At 49.5% G+C, this 22,694-nt stretch overlaps 1 protein-coding gene across 6 annotated transcripts in view; it reads right to left on the bottom strand.

Annotated features, from left to right (window-relative positions):
- Positions 1 to 6,757: 6,757 nt before the first annotated feature.
- LARS2 (leucyl-tRNA synthetase 2, mitochondrial) overlaps positions 6,758 to 22,694 on the bottom strand; it is a 173,460-nt gene continuing 157,523 nt past the window's right edge. For all 6 annotated transcript variants that reach the window (XM_036899365.2, XM_036899369.2, XM_036899367.2 and 3 more), the window contains 2 exons: positions 14,173 to 14,300; positions 6,758 to 9,685 (listed from right to left, as the gene is read on the bottom strand). In XM_036899365.2, the coding sequence (XP_036755260.2) occupies positions 9,506 to 9,685; positions 14,173 to 14,300 (308 nt within the window). In that variant the 3' untranslated portion in view covers positions 6,758 to 9,505. The remainder of the gene's footprint in view (positions 9,686 to 14,172; positions 14,301 to 22,694) is intronic.

The raw sequence follows: 22,694 nt of genomic DNA, 5'->3' as shown, positions 1-22,694 counted from the left end.
ACCAGATAGGAAGTAAGTGCTCCAGAACTCAACCCAAGTTTCTGGACCCTCCAAGCCTGATTCTTCTATCATCACGAGGGTCAACACACTTTCTCTGTAGAGGGCAAGATTATAAGTATTTTAGGCTTTATGGGCCATAGAGTTTTGTCCCAACTACTCAACTGTGCAAAAGCAGTCACAGACAATATATAAACAACTGCATGGCAGTGTTCCAATAAAACTTTATTTATAAAAACAGGAGGTGGGCCAGATTTGGCCCATGGGCCACTGTTTACCAATCTCCACATTACTCTACTACCCAGCAGTTTTTAGTTTTGGTCCAAAGAGGGTTATTTTGATCCACAGCCAGGGTCCAGAACCACCAACATAGCCAACAAGCTTTTTGGTATAAACAGATGGTTTTCCCCACTCATTTCCCATTCCTGGCTCCTTTTGCCTTAGCATTACGGTAAATAGAAAATTCAACTCCTCTTCACTTCTGCCTCAGGGGAAATACCTAAGGAACAGCAGAAGCTAGTATTTCTGGAAAGAAGGGATCTTGGAGAGGCAGGGAGAGAGGTGGAGTGGGGTGGCCGGATCATGCGGAGGTTGTCTTATTCAGTTCTAGGTGCACTTTGCTTAGCAGAGCACAAAGCATGGCTGATCACAGGTTTGTGGCAGCTTATGGGACTATGGCAGTAGATGCAGGTGAGCCCAACCCTGTAGGGGACCTGTGTGCTTTATCCTCACCTGGAATCTGACCTTGAGCTACCGCTCAGGCCTGAGAGGAAGAGCACACGTATAGGTACACAGCGAACTGCTGTTGACTTACATTTCCTGGCTCTTGCACTGTTCGCTCAGGTTTCAGGGAAAGACCTGCATCTGGACAAGAACAAGAAGAGATCTGAGAAGGAAAACCTGCCCCCAGCCCCCTGTCACTGCCTCTCCCGGACACCCAGCCAGTTGGTCACTGCCCCAGGCAGGTCCCAGCCTGGACCTCAGCTGGTTTGAGCCCACCTCAGCCCCTAGGGCTGTGCCTCAGCTCACCCTTGGGAAGACCTGCCCCCCTGAGTCCACCTGGCTGTCATGAGTCCACAGGGAAAGGCAGGGCCACAGGAGGAGAATCCCCCAAATCAAGACCAGGTCTCTGCCCCTGTTCCTCCTGCCCCACAGGGCCCTGTCTCAGGACTGGGCTTTTCCTGGCAGGCTGGGGAGGCCAGGGGAATGGGGAGAAGGTAACTATGTGTTAAGCACTATCGTGTACCCTAGTCCACTCATTACCTTGCCCATCCTGGTGGTCGCCCTGCAGGATACGTGAAATCACCAGAAGGTGGAGCCCAAGGCTGTGCTGGGTGGGTCACAATGGCTGTTTTGGTCTATTTGGTGTTACAGACATTTTTTAAAGTATTTGAGGAAACAGAGTCAGAAAAGGCAGTTTATTGAGCTGTACCAAGTTTACAGCTCAGTTCATTCTCATAAACTCTGCACTCCAACAGCGCCCCTCTAGGCACTCATGAACTGCCTATCAGGGAGGGTGCCCGATGCCTGCAAGCTCGTCTCTAAAGTGGGGCCCCTGCTGGCTAGCCTCTCCACCCCCCTGTGCCTGGTGAGGAATAAATGATAAAGCATATAACCATAAGGATTCTGGTTAAGTTCTCAGCCTTTTTACAAACATTAAACTTGGTGAATCCTCACAATGCCAGATTGGAACAGTTACCCCCATATCCCCAGGTGAGGAAATGGAGGCTCAGAGAGGTTAAGTAATCCACTGAGCTCTCAGAGTCAGTAAAAGGTAGAGCTGAGTCCTGCTTCTCACCTGCTAGGCCGTTCGTTGAGCTTAAGCTCTAGCGCAAAGTTCATGCTCAATACACAGTGGCCACTACTGTGGATGGTGCAACCGCAGCCGGGCCCTGGTGACTGCTGCTCTGCTTTTCCTAACCACACAGAGGGCTCCGCCATTGGGTGCTGTCAGAGCAAGGGAGCCCCTGCAATTCAGTGCCTTGGGTGTGTGAGGGTGGGGGCCTTCTTGGGTAACTGTCCCTCTTGGCCCCAGCCTCGGGTACTTCCCTGACAGCTGTGACTCTGATTAATTCTCCAGACTAAACTGCCCTTCCCACAACGCCCCTAGTGACGTGGCTGTGGGGCTCAATCTCTGTCAGGCAAAAATAAATGACCAGGTACCCTTCCCTAAAGCAGGCCCTAAGCTCTGTATGTGGTATGGTGTGTCTGTGCTATGTATTGTGCATGTTGTATGTGTATGTGTGTTGTATGATAGGCGTGAGGTATGTGTGTGTATGTGTAGGTGGGGTGGGGCTGAGGACTAAAACACAGTGAAGCATTCAGGGATGTGCCACATTTCTACCCAGGATGAACAGCCACAGCCCTGCAGAAGCCAGACTCCGAAGACCTTCCCAGGTTCCCAGGTCTCCTGCAGGGCATCTGGGAAGCCTGCCTTTCTTTACCTTTCAGAATTCCCACCCCCTCCAAACCACCAAACACTCCGGACTCTCTCCACACACCAATCCCTGAGCCTCACACAGGACGGTGAGTGGAGGGAATTAGGAACCAATAAGCAGATCTTTGGAGTACAAATCATTCATTTATAAAATGGCACAAAGCAGGCCTGTGATTTCACACGCTTCCATGTTGTGAGGCCTGGAGTCCAGGACAGAGGGCAGAGCAGGCGTCAGCAGGGTAGGTGGTGACCAATTCTGTGACTGCAAGCTATTTCAGAGCCATAATCGGCAGCTTTTACAGATTGGGAAGGTAAACAGTGGTCACTCAGGAAATGTCTGTAAACCTCAGTGTTAGCAGAGAACTGAGATATTCAGAAGATAACTAGGATGTACAGTCACTGCCAAGTTTGGCAAAGAAGATTATTCAGGTGGCAAAGGCAGCTACTGCCCACTGAAGGTTTGGGGACTCTCCCTTGTGCAGAGTTGTTGCTGGGAAGTGTGCCCAGTCGGGACCACATTTCCCAGCAGCCCTATGAGGCCAGTTGGCTGAATTCTGGCCAAAGGAAGGTGAGTAGAAGTGACAAATACCACTTCTAAGCCACGCCCATACAAACCTCCTTACGAAATTGCATCTTTCTTCTCTTATCTGTGGGCTGGGTATCAATACCCAGGGCAGCCTTGAAAGCCAGGAGTTGAACATGGGGAACTTCCATCAACCTGAGGCCCTCCATCAAGTTGGAGCAGAACTTCCTTCCTGCTCCCTTCTCGAGGATTAGCCTTATGGGAAAGAGAAATAAAGCTGCTGTGTATGACCGCTGAGGTTTAGGGGTTTATATGTTATAGTTACATTATCAGTTAGCTGATAGTTAAACATTTTTAATTGCTAAAGATGACTAGTAGACATTCAGGAACTAGCAGACCACTAAGGCATTAGTGTACTAGTTAAGGCGGACAGGGCTGGACTCACAGCTCTGCCGTCTTCCCCCTGTGGTCTTGGGCAAGGCCCCTTCTGTGGTAAAGCACTTAGAACAGGGCGTGATACAATAATCCTCGAAAAATCGTAGCTATAATTGTTGATTTGGTGGGCCACAGGCCGTGGCCCCTGCACACTGAGTGTGTGGCATAGGCATGCTCTTCCAGGAGCCACATAAGGGTTGGAATTCAAATTCAGGGTTGGAGGCACAGGGAGTGAGTCATGAGGGTTGGGCTCCGGCAGGCCTGGCCACCACCTCCCCGCAGGGCCTCATCATCCCTTTACCCCTTTCTCAAGGGGCGGGCCTAGAGATGTGATGGTGGCCTGGACGGAGGTCGGCTCCTCTGGGGTTGCTGCCCCCTGCCCCTGCCCAATCCCCAGGATCTGAGGCCTCTGTCCACAGGACTGGCCTTTCCCCAACTGCTCCAGGCCCTTCCCTCCCTACCAGCACCACAGATGCCTCCCTACCCACCCACCCTCAAGGGATTCCCTACTTGCTCATCGTTGGACACCCCAGATTCCAATCTCCAAACTCATCAGCTTGGATGAAAGCCTTTAGCCACCCACCCTTTGAGCATCAGACCAGGATCCAGCCCATGAAACAGATGTTTTCTACTTGCTTTTCTTATAGAAGGGGGAGGGCAAACTCATGTCATTTTGTCTACCCTGAGGCTTTTCCTTGGCCTATAGGGTGTGGCGGGGCCGTTATGAAAATTAACCTCCTCAGCTAAATTTTCCCTGGGGTCAGCTCCAGGCTTGCCCACCAATAGGGGAGGAGCGCTCTGAGAGGAATGAGCCCAGACTGGGGATACTTCATTACCTACTGTCATGTCCTCAAGCAAGTCACAGCCTGTTTGAGCCAGTTTGTCCTCTGCAAAGGGGCTAACGTCCACTTAGGTCCTACCTACCACCTCCAGTCCAGCGCCACTGCCGAGCCACAGAGCCCGTTGGCCTGAGGCAGGCCGGAGGACCCCCCAGCATTCTTCTCCTGTGACTCTGCCATCTGCAGAGAGCCTTCCCTCACCTGCAGACGTGCTCTCAGGCCTGGACTCCTGCCCTCTGTGGTGGCCACCTCCTCACAGGCTGGTGTGTGTCCCCAGCCGCTCTGAATGCCGGTGCTGATGGCTCAGCTGTACCCCACTCTGGAAACTCCCTGAGCCAGTGTGTGTGTGTGTGTGGGGCCCCTTCATCCCAAGATGCCCAGGAACTTATTAACCCCCACCACAGAAGTAACCCACAGCCAATGACGGACACATTCAGGGCACAAAAGTCCAGCCCAGCCCCTTCCTTGGGGTGACAGGTCTGCAGGGCCACATATATGCCAGAGCTCCAGTTCAGAATTTCCTGGACAGAAAAGGACAAGAACAAGCTGGATTCCTCTCAAGACACTCATTCCTTCCTCCCAGGAAGGCAGCTGGTGCTGGAGAGACAGCATGAGCTGTGAACAGAAGGCAGCCCTGGAGCGAATCCTGGCCCTAGCAGTTAACGTGGCATAACTTAGGTACTTTACTACTTTTTTAGGCTTCCGTTTCCTTATTTATAGGATGTGGGTCACAATGCCCACTTTGTAACAGTGATGTGAGGATTCCGGAGCAGCAGCAAAGCCCCTTGAATGGGCCTGGTGCACAGAATAACCCTGTAACCTCAGCTGCCCCTTCTCTTCTCTCTGAGGATGAGGAGAAAGGCTGAGTGGGGCACCCGCAGGTGGAAGCCTGGCCAGATGGAGCAGAAACCATGTCCTCTTGGGCCTGTGGGCCCTAATGGCCAAGTCTGGCCCAACGGGAAGCCGTGTGCTGCGTGCCCGTGTGCACTGATGGCCTCGTAACCCTTCCTCTGGGGCTCCGTTCAGGAACCAAAGCACCTGTACAAGAAAACTTCTGATGCTTCCCTGGGCCACAGCGGCCTGCAGGCTTCTCGGGTGGACTTCCCCACTTGGCCCCAAACCTCTGGCTCCCAGCAGCATCAAAGGTAAATTCCAAGCCAAGGCAGCAGAGGCAGCAAGAATGGTGGCTGCCCCATTAGTCCCTAGCAAAGCCTGGCTATCCTTCCAAAAGCTGCTGCTGAGGTTGGGATGTAGATGCCACGTGGGGAAACCTTCTACTCTGGTACCACAGGAAGGCCACTCCAGCCAGACGTGACCTGAGGGGTCGGGCTGGCTCGTGCCTATGGCTTCTGGCTCTCAGCTTCTCGTCTCTTGCTCCATTCCTTCCTCCATATCATGATCCCATGTTTCTGGGAGCACAGGTGGATGGCCATGGTGGCACCCAAAGGTTTGGGAGCGTCTAGGATCCTTGGCAGGCCGCTCAGGGCCTGGACCACTACTTAAGGAAAAGAGGGTCTCCCGCGCCAGAGAGAAATCACACACATGACGGTCCCAAACACTAACCAGGAGGCATGGAATCAACATGTGGAGTAGAAAGCACTAGGGTTTTAGGGCATGAGGTGAGAATACCACGTAATAGGGCTGGTTCTGCCAACGGGATAAGATTCCACCAAGGTTACTTGTTTAATCTTTTTCCTCCATGGGCCTGGAAGGCCAGGATTGACACTGCACCTGGGATGCATTGCTTCTAAACTTTCCCCTCTTTTTGACCAAAGATAATCTCATTCTAGACCATAGCCTATCTTTACTCAGGCAAAATCAGTAAGTTCTCATTTATTAAGAGCTTATGACATGCTTTACACACATATCCTCACATCATTTTATCCCACCCCCCCCAAGGGCATTATTTTTACTTGTTTTACAGTTGAAACACAGGGTCAGAGAGGTCCCATGGCTAGGTCACCGAGGTTCGAGGTCAGAGCCCCAGAGTCGAGGTCTGGCTGACTCCAGAGCACATGCCGTTGGCCATGGTATTGCTTTGCCCAGCAAGAACAGGAGAGTTCGGTGAGAAGGATGTCACCTTCTGTTTTTCTGTCCTCAGGGTGCAAGACCCTGGGGCTGGGAGATGGAAGGGAGCTTCCCGCACCACCCAGCACCGAGTGGCTGTGCCAACAGCGGCTTCGCGGCGGCTGCTCGTTGCTTCCCTGGACTCCACTTCCCACGACAGGAGTATGTTCCTTACCTGCAGGCCATCCCCATAGGCAGCCAGATAACCTGACTGCGAGAAAAGGAAAATCAAGGGGGACAGGTCCTGAGCTCATTTGGATCTTCACAAATGTTTGGATCTTTTATGTTTTTTCTCCATTCCTGAAACACTACAAAGCCAAAAAAAATTAGAAAATGCAAAAAAAATAAATGGAACAAAAGCCAAAAGTAACTTGTAGGACTCTCAACTACTGATCTGTGGGCACATTTCCTTCTTTTGTAAGGGTTGGAAGTAAAAGAAAATTATGGTTGGAGGCACTCTGTGTAAGTAAACTGCTTTATTCAGGACAACATTTTCATATTACTTGTTTTTTAAAAACCATCTTTTGCTGGCTGCACCCTGTTTTTCTAAACCAGTTCCCTGCAGGCATGTATTTAGGTTGGGATGAAGCATGCCTAGACGTCTTCCCCAGCTCACTTACTGTTTAGGCTCTTAGAGATCAATTTAATTTCTTTGGCAGGTGGGTGGCTCTTACTGTGGCACATCTGCTGGAGGCCGCACCTTCCCTGGGCACATCTTCCCTCATTTCCCTGACAGAACAGGAAATCTTCCACTGCTTTGGCAATATTCGCCTTGTGCCCTACGGAACCAACCCAGTGCTTCTGGCCTTTCAGCCACACCTTTACCTCTACAGGTGGCACAGCTTTACAGATGTGAGGACGTCACAGGAGGAGAGGCTGGGCCAGACTCCACTCACAATGCCAACTTTCGGCCAACAGCTCAATTTCCTGATTGTTGTACTTCAAGCAAGATGGGCCTTTAGGTAAGGGGACTGGGGAACACAGTCAGGGGCCAGAGGGGATCTGAAGGCCAGGAGACATGGGTTTAGATTCTGGCCTTTCTACTTTTTTCTTGGAAACTGAGCAAATTTGTTCTCTTTATATTTAGGAAGGAAGAATTGCTTCCCTCCTGAGTTTTTCTGAGAATTAAATGACATACCACAAGGGAACTTGGGTCCAGTTTTTGACCTAACCAAGGAAGTTAAAAAAAAGGATTGAGATCATTCCTCTCCTCACCTCCCTGCCCCCGACTCTCAGTTTCCTGTCCCATTGTAACCCTTAGTGGTACCAATGAGCTTGTTTTCACAATTTTATCCTCTTGCTGTGGCCAGGTTGTGTGCAGAGAAAAGGCTCCCTACCCTCATCCTGTTGACGGGGTCAAGACCACTCAGCTTACCTTACCAGGTATGGTAAGGAATAAACAAGATTATCCAGCAAAAACACCTACTCTTCCCTCCTTGCACCAAATACCTTCATCTGTTTGCTTATATTTAATCCACACTGGCTGGGATGTGGAGCTGGACTGTGGACACTCAAGCAAGCTCTGGGAATGTCTTAAATTCTGCTCCTAAGTTCTGGCCCCAGTCTTTCCCAGCTCCACTTCATCATGTTTTGGTCCTAGACCAAACTGATCCCAGTGCAGAGGAAGACGGAGAGGAAGGAGCAGTCAGACATCATGGTTCAAATGCACGAATTAATTCAGTGGTTCTCAAACTTTGCTGCCCAGTAGAATCACTTATGGAACTTTAAAGATCCCTGATGCATACCTCAGATCAATTAAATCAGAATTTCTGGGCATGGGACCAGGCATGGTATTAAGTTTGAGCTACTTTTTTGAGAACCAGTGACAAACACTATTGCTATTGTCCCTGAATCAGTGTAGTCTGCCCTGTTCTGACAGTTCCACATACACCTCCCTCTGTAACATTCCACATGGAGGCTGGCACACTGCCAATGGTCCTGATGACGGGATACCTCAGTCTGTTCCTGATTAACTCCTAGAATTGGAATATGGTGGCTATTCCAAGTTCACACAAATGTCCCGAAGTAATACATGACAAACATTTTAATGCATTAAAGAAAGTCACCTACTAACTGCTAAACTATAGCCACATCTGAGGCTACTTAGAAAAATGGCATTAGGAAACAAATACCGATTCTCAGCATCACAAAATGGCTAGATTCTCCTCCATTTCCCCATTAAATATTAACTAGTGGCTTAGGCCAGTTCTGGTAAGAGCACCTGACTGCTGACTTCATAGAAACCCAGCATTACCACAGCATCCCAACACCACGGTGCATCCTGGCTGTCTCGCTGGCCGCCAGGCTTGAACACAGGAGGCAGTGCCTGGGTGGCATCAGTCCCACGCTCTGCAGTGAACTCACTCCTTCTAAAGACTGGCTCTGGGGGCCACGTTGGTGGTGGCACCACCCTCTGTGGCCCACATGAGCAGGCACGCTGCTGGGCTGCAGGGGCCCTCGGATTGGTTCCGTCTGAGATCCGAACCAGCTTGGCTCCTCCTTACTATGCTGCAAACTTAACACCCTGAGGAGTGTTTAGGAAGGGCTGCTTCACCCGAGAGCCTGTGTGTCGGCCTCAGAGCAGGCTCAGCAGTGGGGCCGCTTGCAGAGCACGAGCGCCGCATGCCTTCTGGTTCGGGAGCAACCTCTGAAGACCCAGCGGCCACTGCACAAACTGCATATGTGGACACACGGCCTCTCCATCTGGCCCAAAGGTGAGGAGACCGTCACCGTGATGCCAGCACTGTTACTGACCAGCCACGACGGCCACATGTGGGTCCTCAGTTCACCCTCACACTCTGGGGCCTGCCTGAGGCGGTGTAATTTCTGGGGCCCAGGAGCTGCTGGGCTGTTCAGGAGGCATCATGCTCGTTCTCATTTGCTTTCCTCCTTCCTGCTCCCACCCCGTAGTATCTCTGGTGGCTTCACCTGGGGTCTGGTGCCCTCCTCCACCTTGCTGTGGGGTGGGGGTGACAGACTGCTGGATCCCTCCCTGTTTGCTCGTTTCTCCTCTGCCCATATCCGCCCTTGCCCCTGCACCAGGCCAAACCACAGAGGCACAGTGGTGATGCCAGTCTGCCAGAGCACAGGGTAAATACTCAAGGCGGCTGTCTCTTCTCTGCCCCGGGCCAGCAGACGGCTTCCCCTCATCCCAGGCCTGGAAGTAGGTTCCTCAGAGGCCCCCATAGAAGTCACAGGTGTCTGCAGTCACTCGTGCACCAGGAAGTTGATGAGGGCAGTTCTGGGGGACAGAAAGGCCTTCTTGATACTTCGCCCCTGCAAGAGCCTCACACCCAGCTCGCTTTGGAGAACAAGTTCGTGGACTTTATCCTGGTCCTGGGCGACTTGCTGGGGAACAGGAACTTTGCCGCAGGCTTTGTTGTTGATCTGAGAAGGAGAAAGCCAGGACAAACAATGAGGGAAGTCCTGAGGGGCAGGCAGCCTGATACTAACACCCCTTCTGGGAAAGGGTAAAGCTTCATCGGTGCGGGAGAAAGGAGGCAAAGGCAGCGCCAGCATCCCAAGGGGACAAAGTGCGATGAGATGGATGGGATTCATGCCTGAGCACTGCAGGGAGGAGATGCAGGGAGGGAGAGGGGGCAGAGCTCACAGCCCAGCACGCAGAGCACATGTGAGCGCCCACACCTGGAGTGTGCACCACCTTGTGCTCCGGGAGTGCGGCCCCCAGCACAGCTATGCTGGGGATGCTATCAGAAATCCTCAGCGTGAACAGGCTCAGAGATGACCTGTTTCTGGGGGGATCTTAGGCTGTGTCACTGGGGATCAAGTTAAGCTCAGATCCAGCTACTGGGGGTGTCACTAAGGGTTTTACCTAGGTCTCAGGTGGACGACATCTGGGGAAGAAAGGCAGTCTCTCTCTCTGGCGACTGGCTCTTGAAGTGGGTGCTTCCAGTTTGACGACGTGGAAATTTCACCCACATTACAATAACAATTCTTGCTTAAAATGGGCCAGTACAGTTCCAGACAGCAATGGGCATTCACTGAACATCAGTTCATAAAGACACACTTCACATCAAATATGACTGACATTGCCACGGGGGAAAGGGACCACAAGGCCCTGGTGACTTAAACAGCCTTGCTTCAAACTCTGGGTCCCACTGCGCCCATAAGAACCCTTACACTGGGTGAGAGACAAAACAAAACATCATGTCCTGAAATATTCTTAACCATTATTGTCTTTAAAAAGTGTGAGGCTTCACACTGCAGGGTCTTAGTGTTCTGAAGCTATGCAGTTGGGATATTTGCTTCGAAGGACCACAGTCCCTCTGCCGTCACAGCTCTAAGCCATCAGAAGCTGCCTTCTTTCCAGGCCACGTGTGTGGTGTGACAGACCTCGGGAGAGGCCTCTCATGCTGCCGCACCTGCAGAGCCTCCTGCAGAGCCCAGGGGCCGCGGACACGCACCCCTCCGACCATGCCGGCCCCAGCTCCCCCCTCCTGCTCGCCCTCCGTCTCTCTGGGGAGGAGTGGCTCGGGTAAGGCCTCTCCTGTGATGGGGATGTGGTGAAAGAGCACATGATTCATACACAGGGCGCACTCAGGTTTGACTCTAGGACCTGGACTTAAAAGCTGTTTTCTCTTCTCTAAGGACAGAATTCTCTGGCTTCTTGAGCGGAAGAAGCGAGATGACCTGTGTGAAGTGAGGCTCACTAGGCTTACTCCCTCTGCCTTCGTCAAGACTCCTGGCCAGGACGGAAGGAGCCAGCCTCGAGATGCCTCTTTGTTACACAGCCTCAGCACAATGGCCCTGACTCCTGGACCCAGCAAAGCCCTGGCGCTTCCCCCGAGCCCGGTGCTGGTTCTAAGCTGTCAACGGTGAGGCCTGTCCAGGGAAGCCGGGTTGTGCGGTTCCCAGCTGGGCTCTTGGGTGCGGACGTGACTTCCGGAGGCGGCCGTGGTGCCCAGCGGGCTTTCCACACTGCCCTCTCAGTGCCTGGCTCCCCGGGCTCTCCTGAATAGCCCTACCCAGGGCAGTCCTTTCAGGGTGAGTGGGTCTCCCTCATGTTCCCTCCTCCTAGGTGTGAGGCGCCAACTACATGGACAACAGAAGTCCACATGGGACTTGACACTGGACTTGGCCCTCAGGGACCCAAACAGCGCTGTCACATCACCTCTATAGCGGCTGTTTGACTTCAGAAATGTCTTCTGGTCCCCATGGGGTGGCCATGCAAGGAAGCTTCTGCTCCTGTATCTTTGCCATGTCCATCTTATCACTCACAACCTTGGTCCAGAGCCTCAGCATGATCCTCTCAGACTTTCCAAACCGATGGGCCCCTGGCTGCTCCCCTGACCCCATCCATCACCACTCACCCTGCAAGCCACAACCCTTTGAGGTAGCTGCATGGCCATTCCACCCCCCATTTTACCGATGGGGAAGCTGAGGCACATTAGGTCAAGTCACTTCCAAGGCCCCACCCCAGCAGGTGGTAGAGATGGGATGACATCACGGATCCCCTCTCCTCTGCTCACACCCCCCACCAGCCCCGAACCCCCTTGGGAGGGAGCCGGCCTTCTGTCTAGTCCCGCTCGGCCCTGCCTCTGCTCCAGCACCTCCACCTCAAGGGCCAGCATCACAGAGGGCTTTCCCCTGCCTTTGCTTCTGATCTCCAAGCACCCTTTTCTCCACTAGGGAACGCTGCTCCTCCCTCCCACAACCCCATCCTCATGACCCTGTTCCTACCCTCCAGCCTCCAGAAGTGCCAATGCTGATGCTAACAGCAGTTACCACTGACCACCTGAGCTCTTGAGCCCTGTTCTGCCACTGTTTCTTCACCTGTAAAGTGGAGTTAGTTCCACAACTACCTTGTCTATGAAATGGGGATTAAAAACAGGATCCACTCACAGGGCTGGTGTGCAAAGCATGAGTTAATTCTTGGGGCAATGCGTGGTCCTTAGTTGGTGCTTAATATATGTTAGTTTTTGTCATTAGTGTGTCCAGAAGCAGTCTCAGCACCTCCTGTTATTATCCCATCTAATTCTTCCAACAACTGGCTAAGGCAAGCACTGTGTTTGCCTCCATTTATAATTGAGAAGATTGAGGCTTACGAAAGTTAAGTATTCTGGAAAATTGAGACTTATACTGGGATGGTCTGACTCCCAAGCTCTTATATTTTCACCTTGAGGCTACATTAAACTCCGTGTGTGTAACAACACAGGTGCCCCTGGGCCGCCCCTCCTGGGAGCTGAGTTCCATGAAGACAACATGGTGCCTCTGGGCCCTGTATCTCTGGTATTTCGCCCAGCCTGGCATACCACTGCACAGCCAAAGTGAATCATACGCAATTACACTGCACTGTGCTGCAGCTTCTGTTTCTGGCCATGGCACCAACTGCAATCATGAGGGGACAGAACACAGACCTCAGGGAAATTCTGCCATGTGGCCAGGTGCCCTGACCTGGAGGTTTTCAAGTTGGGTGTACTTGCAGGACATCCTAAATACATTTCAAATTTGGGTTTTCATTTCAATGATAATCTAAAATTATTGTGCCAATTACCAAACTAAATTTCTTTTTTGCAGTGATAATTTAAAATAGATATTTTATAGACTAAAACTTCACTTTCTTAATGGGGCATTTCTCAGTTGTGCTGAGGATGAATTCTCAGGGTTACATGAGATATTTATTTCTTATAAACATGACTCAAGTTAAAGAAATGTCCTCTCTGTGCCACAGGCTGGTTGTGGTTCCGAGGGTTTCTGGAAGCAGCCTTCCAGTGCAGCCCTCCCGCCTCCCCCACCAGGGGGGTAAAGTGGGGTCAGCAGGGAACTAGGTGCCAGGGGAGGTGGTGTGGGTACGGAGCTGCTGTGAAGGAGGCTAGTACCCTGGACGGAACACTCTTTCCAAAAGTGACTTGCCCACAGGGCTCAGGGTGTGTGGGCACAGACGGGCGGGGGCCTGGCAGGTGAAGCCTCTGGGGGGGCCATGCTGGCCCTCGGTGGGTTTGTTTAAGGCCCTTTTCACATGTTCAATAACTTTATTTATTTTTCTCTTTCCTTTTTCTTTGCCTCTATTTCTCCACTAGGCTTTAGTTTCCATAAGAGTAGGGACTCTGATTTAGTATTCCCAAGGCCTAGGGCCCTGTGTGATATAGAACAGGTAACTTGAAAATTACTGATGAATAAACAAACACACCTGGGCAAGGTGCCGAACTTCTCTGAGGCTGACTTCTCAAGGGAAAAAAACAAGAATGGTAATACCTACCATACCATATCATGTGAATCACCTGGCCCCACATGGGGTTCAGAGGCGGCAGGCTGGAAGGGCGCCCCCTCCTCTCTCCAGCCACATCAGGGTACTGAAGAGATTCCTTATAATGTGTCTCATATTAAATATGTAAGCATTAGATAAAGGGTAAACTATGACAGTTATTTGCTCTATAAAAGGTTTAAGCAATATGCTGCTTTTATGTACTTACAATGATGCAATTTACCAAAAAGAAAAAAGAAAGAAATTTTATGTAGCTCTTCTGAAATGCATTTTCCCGAGTGAGGCGTCCCTGCGCTGCCAGCCCTCACCATCACCCTTCCTCCTCAAGAACCGACAGCAGCTGAAAGAGGCTTAGATCCAGACACAGCTGGACGGGATGGCGATCAGACCTGTCACGCGGGACAGGTTTATTCTTCTCACTTGTGAATCCCCTTGGGGGCCGAGTGAGCTTTATGCTCACAAGCTTTAGTATGCGGTGACCCCAAAACTGCAGGCGCTGGCAAAAGAAAGAGGCAGGCAGGGAAGGCAGGGTGAGGGCGGGTGGGCTACAAAGGCCAGATACCTCCAAGCCCAGGTCATGTCTATGGGTCGCAGGCAGGGCAGTGACCAGCCCCGGCAGGTTCACCCGGGGCTTTGGGGGGACACTTACCAGAACTGCCATCTGCACAATGTCGGGCTGCTGAAGGAACTGCGGGTCCACGGCTGGCCACGCCTGAAGCAGCACACTGGCATCCCAGGCATAATGGCCACAGAGCTTCCTCGGCACCAGCGCCAGGCCTGCAATGCCAAGGTACAGAGGGGTCACTGAGCACACATGAGGCTCATGGGAGTCCCAGCACAGCCCGGCTTGGGGCTGCCTGAGGAGGATCCAGGCCACCACAGCTTCTCCCAGCCTACCAGCTGCTCCCCACTTACTTCAGCCTGGGTTATCATGACAGGCTTACAGTACCTTTTTTTTCAAACAGTACCCAGAGTTGTAAGGAGGGAAGGACACGCTGGTCTAAGTGTGCATTTGGATTTTACTTGTGCTGATTCTACTTGGTCTCTGCAGTTCTGTTGATGAAGAAATGTCTTCGTGCTCCTGAGAGCAGATCCCAGAATAATGAGCTGTATTTGCTTCCTCTCTTGCCTGTGAGTGCTTGTGGTCTGATTGGGCCTCCCACCCAGGCCTTTTGCTCATCCTCTCTGGGGCCCACATGCCGAGAACAGCAGGGTGCTCCTTCTCAATCTTCTCAGAGACTGCAACCTTCCTACTCATTTCCCCTCGGGAGGGGCTCCAGCCAACAATGGGATTGGAAAGGGCCTGTCCTTGGTTCCGGGGGCCAAACATGAGGAAGTGGTGAGGGAGGAAGTGGTGAGGAATGAAGCCTCTCAAGCCTTGCTTCCCACCGTGCTTCCTGCTGCAGCCCGAAGCAGAGGCCACCGTGCCCAGGGCACGCCCCACTCACACCTACAAGATTGCACAAGGCCAACTGTCAGTGCCTGGGGACTTCAACCAGGGGCTTCCTAACAGGGAAAGCTTTGATTTCAAAGCCTCTGCAGATCTATGAGCACAAGAGATGCTCCGAAATGTGCAGGAGATACATATCAGGAAATCAGATCTCTGGGCTCTATTAGTGGGGCCACATCCTCACTGCCTCCTCATTCTCCCAGAGGCAGGCCCTGGGCAGGGCTGGCAAGTGAATGTGGCTGGTGTGCTCGTGCTGGGCAGTGCTTGCCAGATGCACAGCCCTCATGCTGTTAGTGGCTCTTTAAGTGGCCCTTGCATGCCTCTCTCTCATTATTAGCCGAGAGACCAGGAGATGCATTTGAGGGACAGGCCCATGGCTCCGGGTATGGTCTGAGGGCAAGTCTGGGATGGAGAGAATGAAGCCCACAAACACCAGTGTCAAGAACACTGGGTTGTGAGTGACAAACTTTTGTTTTATTTTCCTTGATAATGTAAGTAATGCATGCTCTTTGCAGGAAATTTGTTAACTAAAGGTCAAATGTAAAGAAGAAAATCCTCTCACCTGGGTAGCCTTTTAAAATTTATTTTAGAAGGCAGTAATATATTTAATGAGTACCTGTACGTATAAACCAATCCCACCAAACCAACCAAAACTGCACCACCAGGATCATTCTGTATACATGGTTTTGATTCTTTTTTCTGTATTTTAAAATAATAATTTCATGGAAAAAGGATAACACAGTAATATATGTATAATATGACCCTAGTTTTACTAAATACTTGTATGAACCAATAAAAGACTGGAAGGCATAAATCAGAATAGCAGCAGTGTTTGTTTCTGGGAGGCAGGTGTATGGGTGATCTTTCTTTTTTTTAGTGTTTTATATATTTTCTGCAAGGAACACTTATTGCTTTTGTAATCTGAAAAGATATTTTAAAATGAAGTTTTTACAAACTGTGAGATCAGTTTGAGATTTTTCTATGTTCTGTTTAAGAAATTTCTTCCCCTAAAAACATACATGGTCAATTTTCCAAACCTAATTTTAGAATAAACCTTCTCTTCCCTATTGGTTTGTGGTTCTTCTTATACAATACATTATACTAGGAATTGTTCCAGGACTATTCAAAGTCACTATATGCAGCTACTCAAAGGACCTGTCTGTGATGAGGTAAAGAACAGGCCAGAATGTGAATCCACACACTGCTTCCTTCATTGAGACAGTCTTGCTACCAAAACAATGGTCAGCCTGACTCAGACATGTGCTTAGTGACACAGCTGACTTACATTCTCAGCTCAAGCTCCTTAACTTGTCATAGACTGTAACACACAGTTCCCAGACCAATCCTCGGTCCACAGATCACTCTGAGAAGCATCAATCTATTCTCTTCTTGACCTCTGTCTTGATTTGCGTGCTAGCACCGCAGATCTATTTTGTAGCATTACGTTTTACTATCTGGCACACTTGTAACCCTGTGCTGCCAGTCAATCTGAGGGAAGCAAAGGCCCATCAGGGTCTGAGAATCAAGTGGTGCAAAAGGTGTATTCCTGAGGCCTGGCTGGCGCCTGTGCCCTGGGGTTCCTGTGCTTACTGATGAGCCTACCCCATTTCTAGGGGTGTCTTTTGGCAGAAGCAGAGAGGAACTTCCTGCTTGCTCCTCAGAAGGGATCCTATTAAGACTCATATCTGAATACCAGACCGAGGTCCTAGGAGATAATCATTTCTTTATTTTAGCAAGCTGGCCAGTATGGCTAGTCCTGTGCCCAGCTGCAGTGGGAAGAAATCCAAAGCCGCCATATGGTAGTTGTACAGGATGCCTGGGAGATGAAAGGACCTTGGACACAAATGTTCTGGGCAGAAGCTGTTACAAATTCCACTTTGGAAAAATGAGGAAGCCCAGTCTTCCTGGGCAATCAGGATGCTTGTTTATAGCAGCCTGGGCCCCTGCCAGCGTTTCCATATGGATGGGAGGGGGCCATTCTGCTCAACGGGGAGCGGCAGAGACTCACGACCGTGGATTCTCCTGAGTTCTCCGTAGGGTTTTTGCCATCCTGTTCTTTTTAGGGAAGTAAAAATATCTAACATTTGTGTGCCAAATACAATGGTTTCCTCACATGGACAGCTGGTCCTTGGGTAGCAGTGGAGAAGGTCTGCCCACAGGCCGGGAAGTGGCCAGGTCCTGGTACACGGGGCCACCGTGGAGGGTGGTTGTCGCCTGTGGCCTGCTCCCTTCCTTCTCTCCTCTGGGGGGGCTGTTATACCCTCTAAAATAATTGAATGGAGCCTCCTCTCCTGCTCAGGTTGCTGGGGAGGTTGCCATGCCACCATGGCTCCAGGCAGGAAATGCTCGGAGGGCCTGGTGTCTGTGGATGGCCAGGCCCCTCCAGTGGCCAACTTCAGGCCGGCTTCACCCCTGGAACCCCGCCCTCATAAGCACCCGGGGAGAACAGGGGGGCCTCGGTGGTGTCTCACACCCATCGAGCCTCATCCAGCCCTGGCAATTCCAAGGAAATGGTGAGGAAGTGACTCCGCTTCACTTCATCCTTCACCCACAGAAAAGGTTCCATTGACATTACTCTGAAATAACAACGTGGACCCAGCACACAGATTCATCTATAAAATGCCATCAGAACATCAGTTGCTATCTTAAGTCTCCCTTACAATATCACACATAGACACACTTCTGCATGATTTGTACATTTGTCAGCTCACTGAAATTAATGAATACAGCACCTATGTATGGCAAAACACCAGAGCCACAATTTCACAGCTACTTTGGTTTTTTTTATTTTGGTATCATTAATCTACAATTACTTGAGGAACATTATGTTTACTAGACTCCCCTCATCACGAAGTACCCCCCACAAACCCCATTACAGTCACTGTCCATCAGCATAGTAAGATGCTATAGAATCACTACTTGTCTTCTCTGTGTTGCACAGCCCTCCCCGTGTCCCCCGTCACATTATACATGCTAATCATAATGCCCCCTTTCTTTCCCTTCCCCCCTTATCACTCCCTTCCCACCCATCCTCCCCAGTCCCTTTCCCTTTGGTAACTGTTAGTCCTTTCTTAGGTTCTGTGAGTCTGCTGCTGTTTTGTTCCTTCACTTTTTTCTTTGTTCTTATACTCTACATATGAGTGAAATCATTTGATACTTGTCTTTCTCCACCTGCCTTATTTCACTGAGCATAATACCCTCTAGCTCCATCCATGTTGTTGCAAATGGTAGGATTTGTTTTCTTCTTATGGCTGAATAATATTCCATTGTGTATATGTACCACCTCTTCTTTATCCATTCATCTACTGATGGACACTTAGGTTGCTTCCATTTTTTGGCTATTGTAAATAGTGCTGCGATCAACATAGGGGGGCATATGTCTTTTTCATACAGCTACTTTTATTTTATAAAGAAAAATGGATTTGTGGCCATAGACTGATACTTCAAGATTAGGAGTTACTTCAAATTGCTCAGGGAGGAAAAGGACCCTCACAATTAAAGTGCTGATGGAAAACATGGAGATCACATGAGGCAGAAGCCTGAGGCAGAATACAGACAGAAGACGCATGGTAGAACTAGAAAATTGGACAGAAAAACAGAAATGGCGATCTTATCATTGCATTTTAAATAACTTGCATTTTGGACAAGTGGCTAGTCTCAAAGCAGCCCAAAAAAAATAGCAAATGAAGAGGAATCACCCAAATGTCCTTCAGTGGAAGCTTGCTGAATAACTTATGGAACATTTACAGGGTGGGATACCATCTAGCTGGTACAAAAGAATGGGCAGGTCTGAAAGTGTTGATATAGAACTATTCTCAAATATAGTAAGAGAGAAATGCATGTGTATAGAATGCTAACACTTGTATAAAAAAGACACATTTCACATACATACACTGAGGTTAAGTATCAAACTGGGAGCAGAGATTCTTAGGGAAAATAGCTGAGAGACGGGGGACTAGGGACAGCCAGACCTCAGGACACATCCTTTTGTGGCAGTTGAAGGTTTTACAGTATCTGTATAGGTTTTGCTTTGCTTTGAGAAGCCCAGAGAAGTACACTGGAGGTGGTTATTTTCTGCAGCTGGCTTCAGAGACTGGGCTTGTCTAGAAGAAGGTCACTCCCAAGGAGCAGAGCATTTTGATGACTTAGGGCAGGCCCATCCTGTTAGTGTGTGCTCCTGCTGGCACTCCACGCTGCTCTGCTGAGGTCTGCAGGAGATACAGTGCTGCAAACACTAGTGCGATAATCAGGTTTTGGGGTGTGTGTGTGTGTGTGTGTGTGTGTAGCTTCACGTAACCTCTACCACAGTCAAGATACAAAACTGTTTCATTGCCACAGGGCTCCCTCCTGTTCCCCTGGTGGGGCCACCATCCCCTCTGCCCAGTCTCTAACCTCTGGCAATCACTAATGCATTTTCCATCTCTATAATGTTATTCCAAGAATGTTATACAAACAGTCTATAACCTCTTGAGACTGACTCCTCATCAGCATAATCCCCTTGAGATCCACCCAAGCTGTTGCCTGTTAGGTCATTTTCGATGACAATGAAAGTATATCTTCAACCAGAGTACCACCAAGAAGCTCCGTGCTTGGTGACTTTCTGTTCTTTTACTCTCTACCAACAAAGAAAACCATGTGTCCTTCATCTGGAAACAGTATCAGTGACTCCAAATACTAAAAAATTGCCTAAGCAAGCAGCTAACACCCTCTTCTGGATAGGATACTATTTTATTATAGTAAACAAAAGATAACTTTGTAAATTCAGACATGATGTCTTGAGCTTTTCAGATCCGAGATTCAGGATGGAAAAAAGACTTCTTCATCCTGTGAAAGTTTGCAAACTGCCAAGACATTGGCTGTTTCTTACCAAAGGTCTCCACTGACTCTTAAGTGACTGGTAAGAGAATATTGGCTCCAAATACTTTGGGCTTCTCTGAAATGTTTCCTTTTCATCTAGGCCAATAATGGCCATTTTGCCCATAGGACTTCAAATCTCCCCTAGAAGACAGATCTCAATTCTGCTGTTCTTTGGGAATAATCTCTCCTGTGAAAATCTGCTCTCTGGGGAACTCTGAGAGATGGTAATTTCTCAACATTCCACCTTCACCATATTCCATTATTTATAGTTAATCTGAAGTTATCTTTCAAAGATGCAGGAATAAAACTAGAAGCAATGTGAAAGCTATGTTTTTTCCAGAATAAATGAGATGTATATAAAAACTGTCCAAAGCCTTGGAATGAAAATGAATGACAGCATGGGATGACAGCAATGATGCCCCCTCACGATACAGTGCTTCTGTTTGCAAAGGACTTATGACACCTTCAGACACTGGCCCTTATTAGTTCTAGGAAAGCAGGCAGGGGTCATGTCCCATTCTCTCCTGAGGACACCTGACAAGAACCTGTGAGTTAATGATCGGGGTGACACGCCTGTTGCATGGAACTCCTCACTTGACCGGGTCATGGCCCCAGCTGCTCATTCAGAGGGGGCCACACAAACACATTTGGAGAGCCAGGGGACAAAGTATTCCTGTTTGCTTCTTTCAATTAAAAAAAAAATTAGTTGCTATGGACTTGTAAAGCTTGAGGGAAGACCTTAACTAAAATGAACACGGACTATAATGCGAACTGCTCAGACTGTGCTCCCCAGCTTTCCTACAAATGTCTCAGACAGAGCCTGGCACATAATATATGATCAATAAATGCTGACTGAATGAAACACTGTAGCAAAGCTAACATGCAATCTAGGCCCACTCCTTATCATAAGAGCTCACAAATGCTCCAATGGTGTCATGTATAGGTAAAATCACTGGTAAACTTTGGAACGGACTTGTTTCTATCAATTGCTTTAGGGTATGTCCTGCTGGAGATCTTGTCATGTAAGTGAAGGACAAAGTGGCAGGGTTAACGCCACAGTGCACACTCACACCAAAGGCCTGCCAGGCAGGGACAGGGCCCTGGAGAGAGTAGATCCTTTCTGCTCCCTGTACCCCCAACACAGAGACTGGAGGCGCGTGCAAGAAGGGAGTTTCTGAAAACCCATTTACATCGGTCCTTCCCGGGAGAAATGAAATGAAGCAGGCACACAGGTAATGTGGGACAAAGAAGAGAGATGAAAGGAAGACATGTGTATATTCTAGGATGAGAGTTAAATTTATTACAAATTAGAGTGGTTTATTTTATAGCAAAGGAAGACTAGGGAAGAATTAACAGTGTGCTGTTTAAAAGGCTTATTGTGATCACTAATGCTAAATGAAAGAGCCATGTTTCCTGCCTAAGGAGATAATAAAAGGCTGCATAATATAATACAATATGGCAGTAGCATGGTTAGGCCATATACCACCCTCCTTTACGGCATTCTGTCTTTTTGGGGAAGAATGGGTGAGCTACTCATCCTTTACAGTGTGTTTGAAAGCACAGCAAACAGAAGCAACCCAACTCCATCACTCAGTGAAGTCAATGAAACCCTCATTCCCAAACTGGACAATGCATAACGAGAAAAGACTTGTCTTTCTTAGTAACATTATTGCAAAATTCCAAATAAAACACTAGCAAATAGACTGTTAACAGTATACTGAAAGTCTACTATATCATGATCAAGGTGAGTTTATACTGGTATAGCTTAATATTTGGCAATCAATTAATTGGATACAAGTCATATCAATAGGGCAAAGTTAAAAGCAAATGATACAACACCTCTGGCAAAACTGGACAGCTACATGTAAGAGAATGAAACTGGATCATTGTCTAATCCCATACACAAAAGTAAGTTTGAAATGGATCAAAGACCTGAATGTAAGTCATGAAACCATAAAACTCTTAGAAAAAAAACATACGCAAAAATCTCTTGGACATAAACATATCTCCCCAGGCAAGGGAAACAAAAGCGAACATGAACAAGTGGAGAGATTCAAGATGGCAGTGTGAGAGGTGAGACAGAGAACTCCTCCTAAAACCACAAATAGTACAAAAATATAGTTAATTAATACAACTAACCCTAAAACAGCAACAGGAAAGAAGGCTGCACCAGACTGCACACAGACCTCATGAAGAGAGCAGACCTCACGGAACAGGGTAACGTACAAAGCCTTGATCCAGCAGGACCTAAGCCCTTGCCCCACCCCAGCTCACCAGCGGGAGGAAGAGAAATGGAGCAGGAAGGGGGTAGAAGCCCGGGACTGCCGGACACCCAGCCCTGGAGGTCTGCTTTGCGAGCAGAAACCTATATTGTGTGGTGCTCTGGATGTTGGGGAGCTCGAACAGGCGAAGTGCCTGAAAGACTGACGTTCCAGCCATTTGTGGAGGATGGGATCCACACCCGGCCGCTCTGTGTCAGAGGAAAGGCAGGCAGTCTGAGAGGCTTCCTAGCAGCGAGAGGGCTGCTGAAGGGGTGGGGTTTGCACGGAGCTTGCTGCACAGGAGAAGAGAGCTGGACAAGGATGTCTGGATGCACTCTGCCCAGCAGGTTGGGAACTTTGAGGAGCTTCAGGCGCTCCATCCCTCTGGCTGCCTACTCAGCTCCGAGGCCCCTGACTGTGACACGCAGCCTGCAGAGCCTTCCTCCTGGCCTGACAGCACCGGCTTGCAAACCGGTAGTCACTGCGCTGGCATCAGGCCAGCCAGAGGGAGGCCCCACATAAAACAGCTAGAGATGCAAAGCACAGAGGCTTACACCTGTGTGCTCAGCCCACTGGCTCTGACACTGGAGACAGGCACCGCAG

Source organism: Manis pentadactyla, chromosome 1 (assembly GCF_030020395.1).
Source record: "Manis pentadactyla isolate mManPen7 chromosome 1, mManPen7.hap1, whole genome shotgun sequence".
Lineage (NCBI taxonomy): Eukaryota > Metazoa > Chordata > Mammalia > Pholidota > Manidae > Manis > Manis pentadactyla.
The sequence above is the reverse complement of the archived record's forward strand: the minus strand, read 5'-3'. Positions and strand labels throughout refer to the sequence as shown.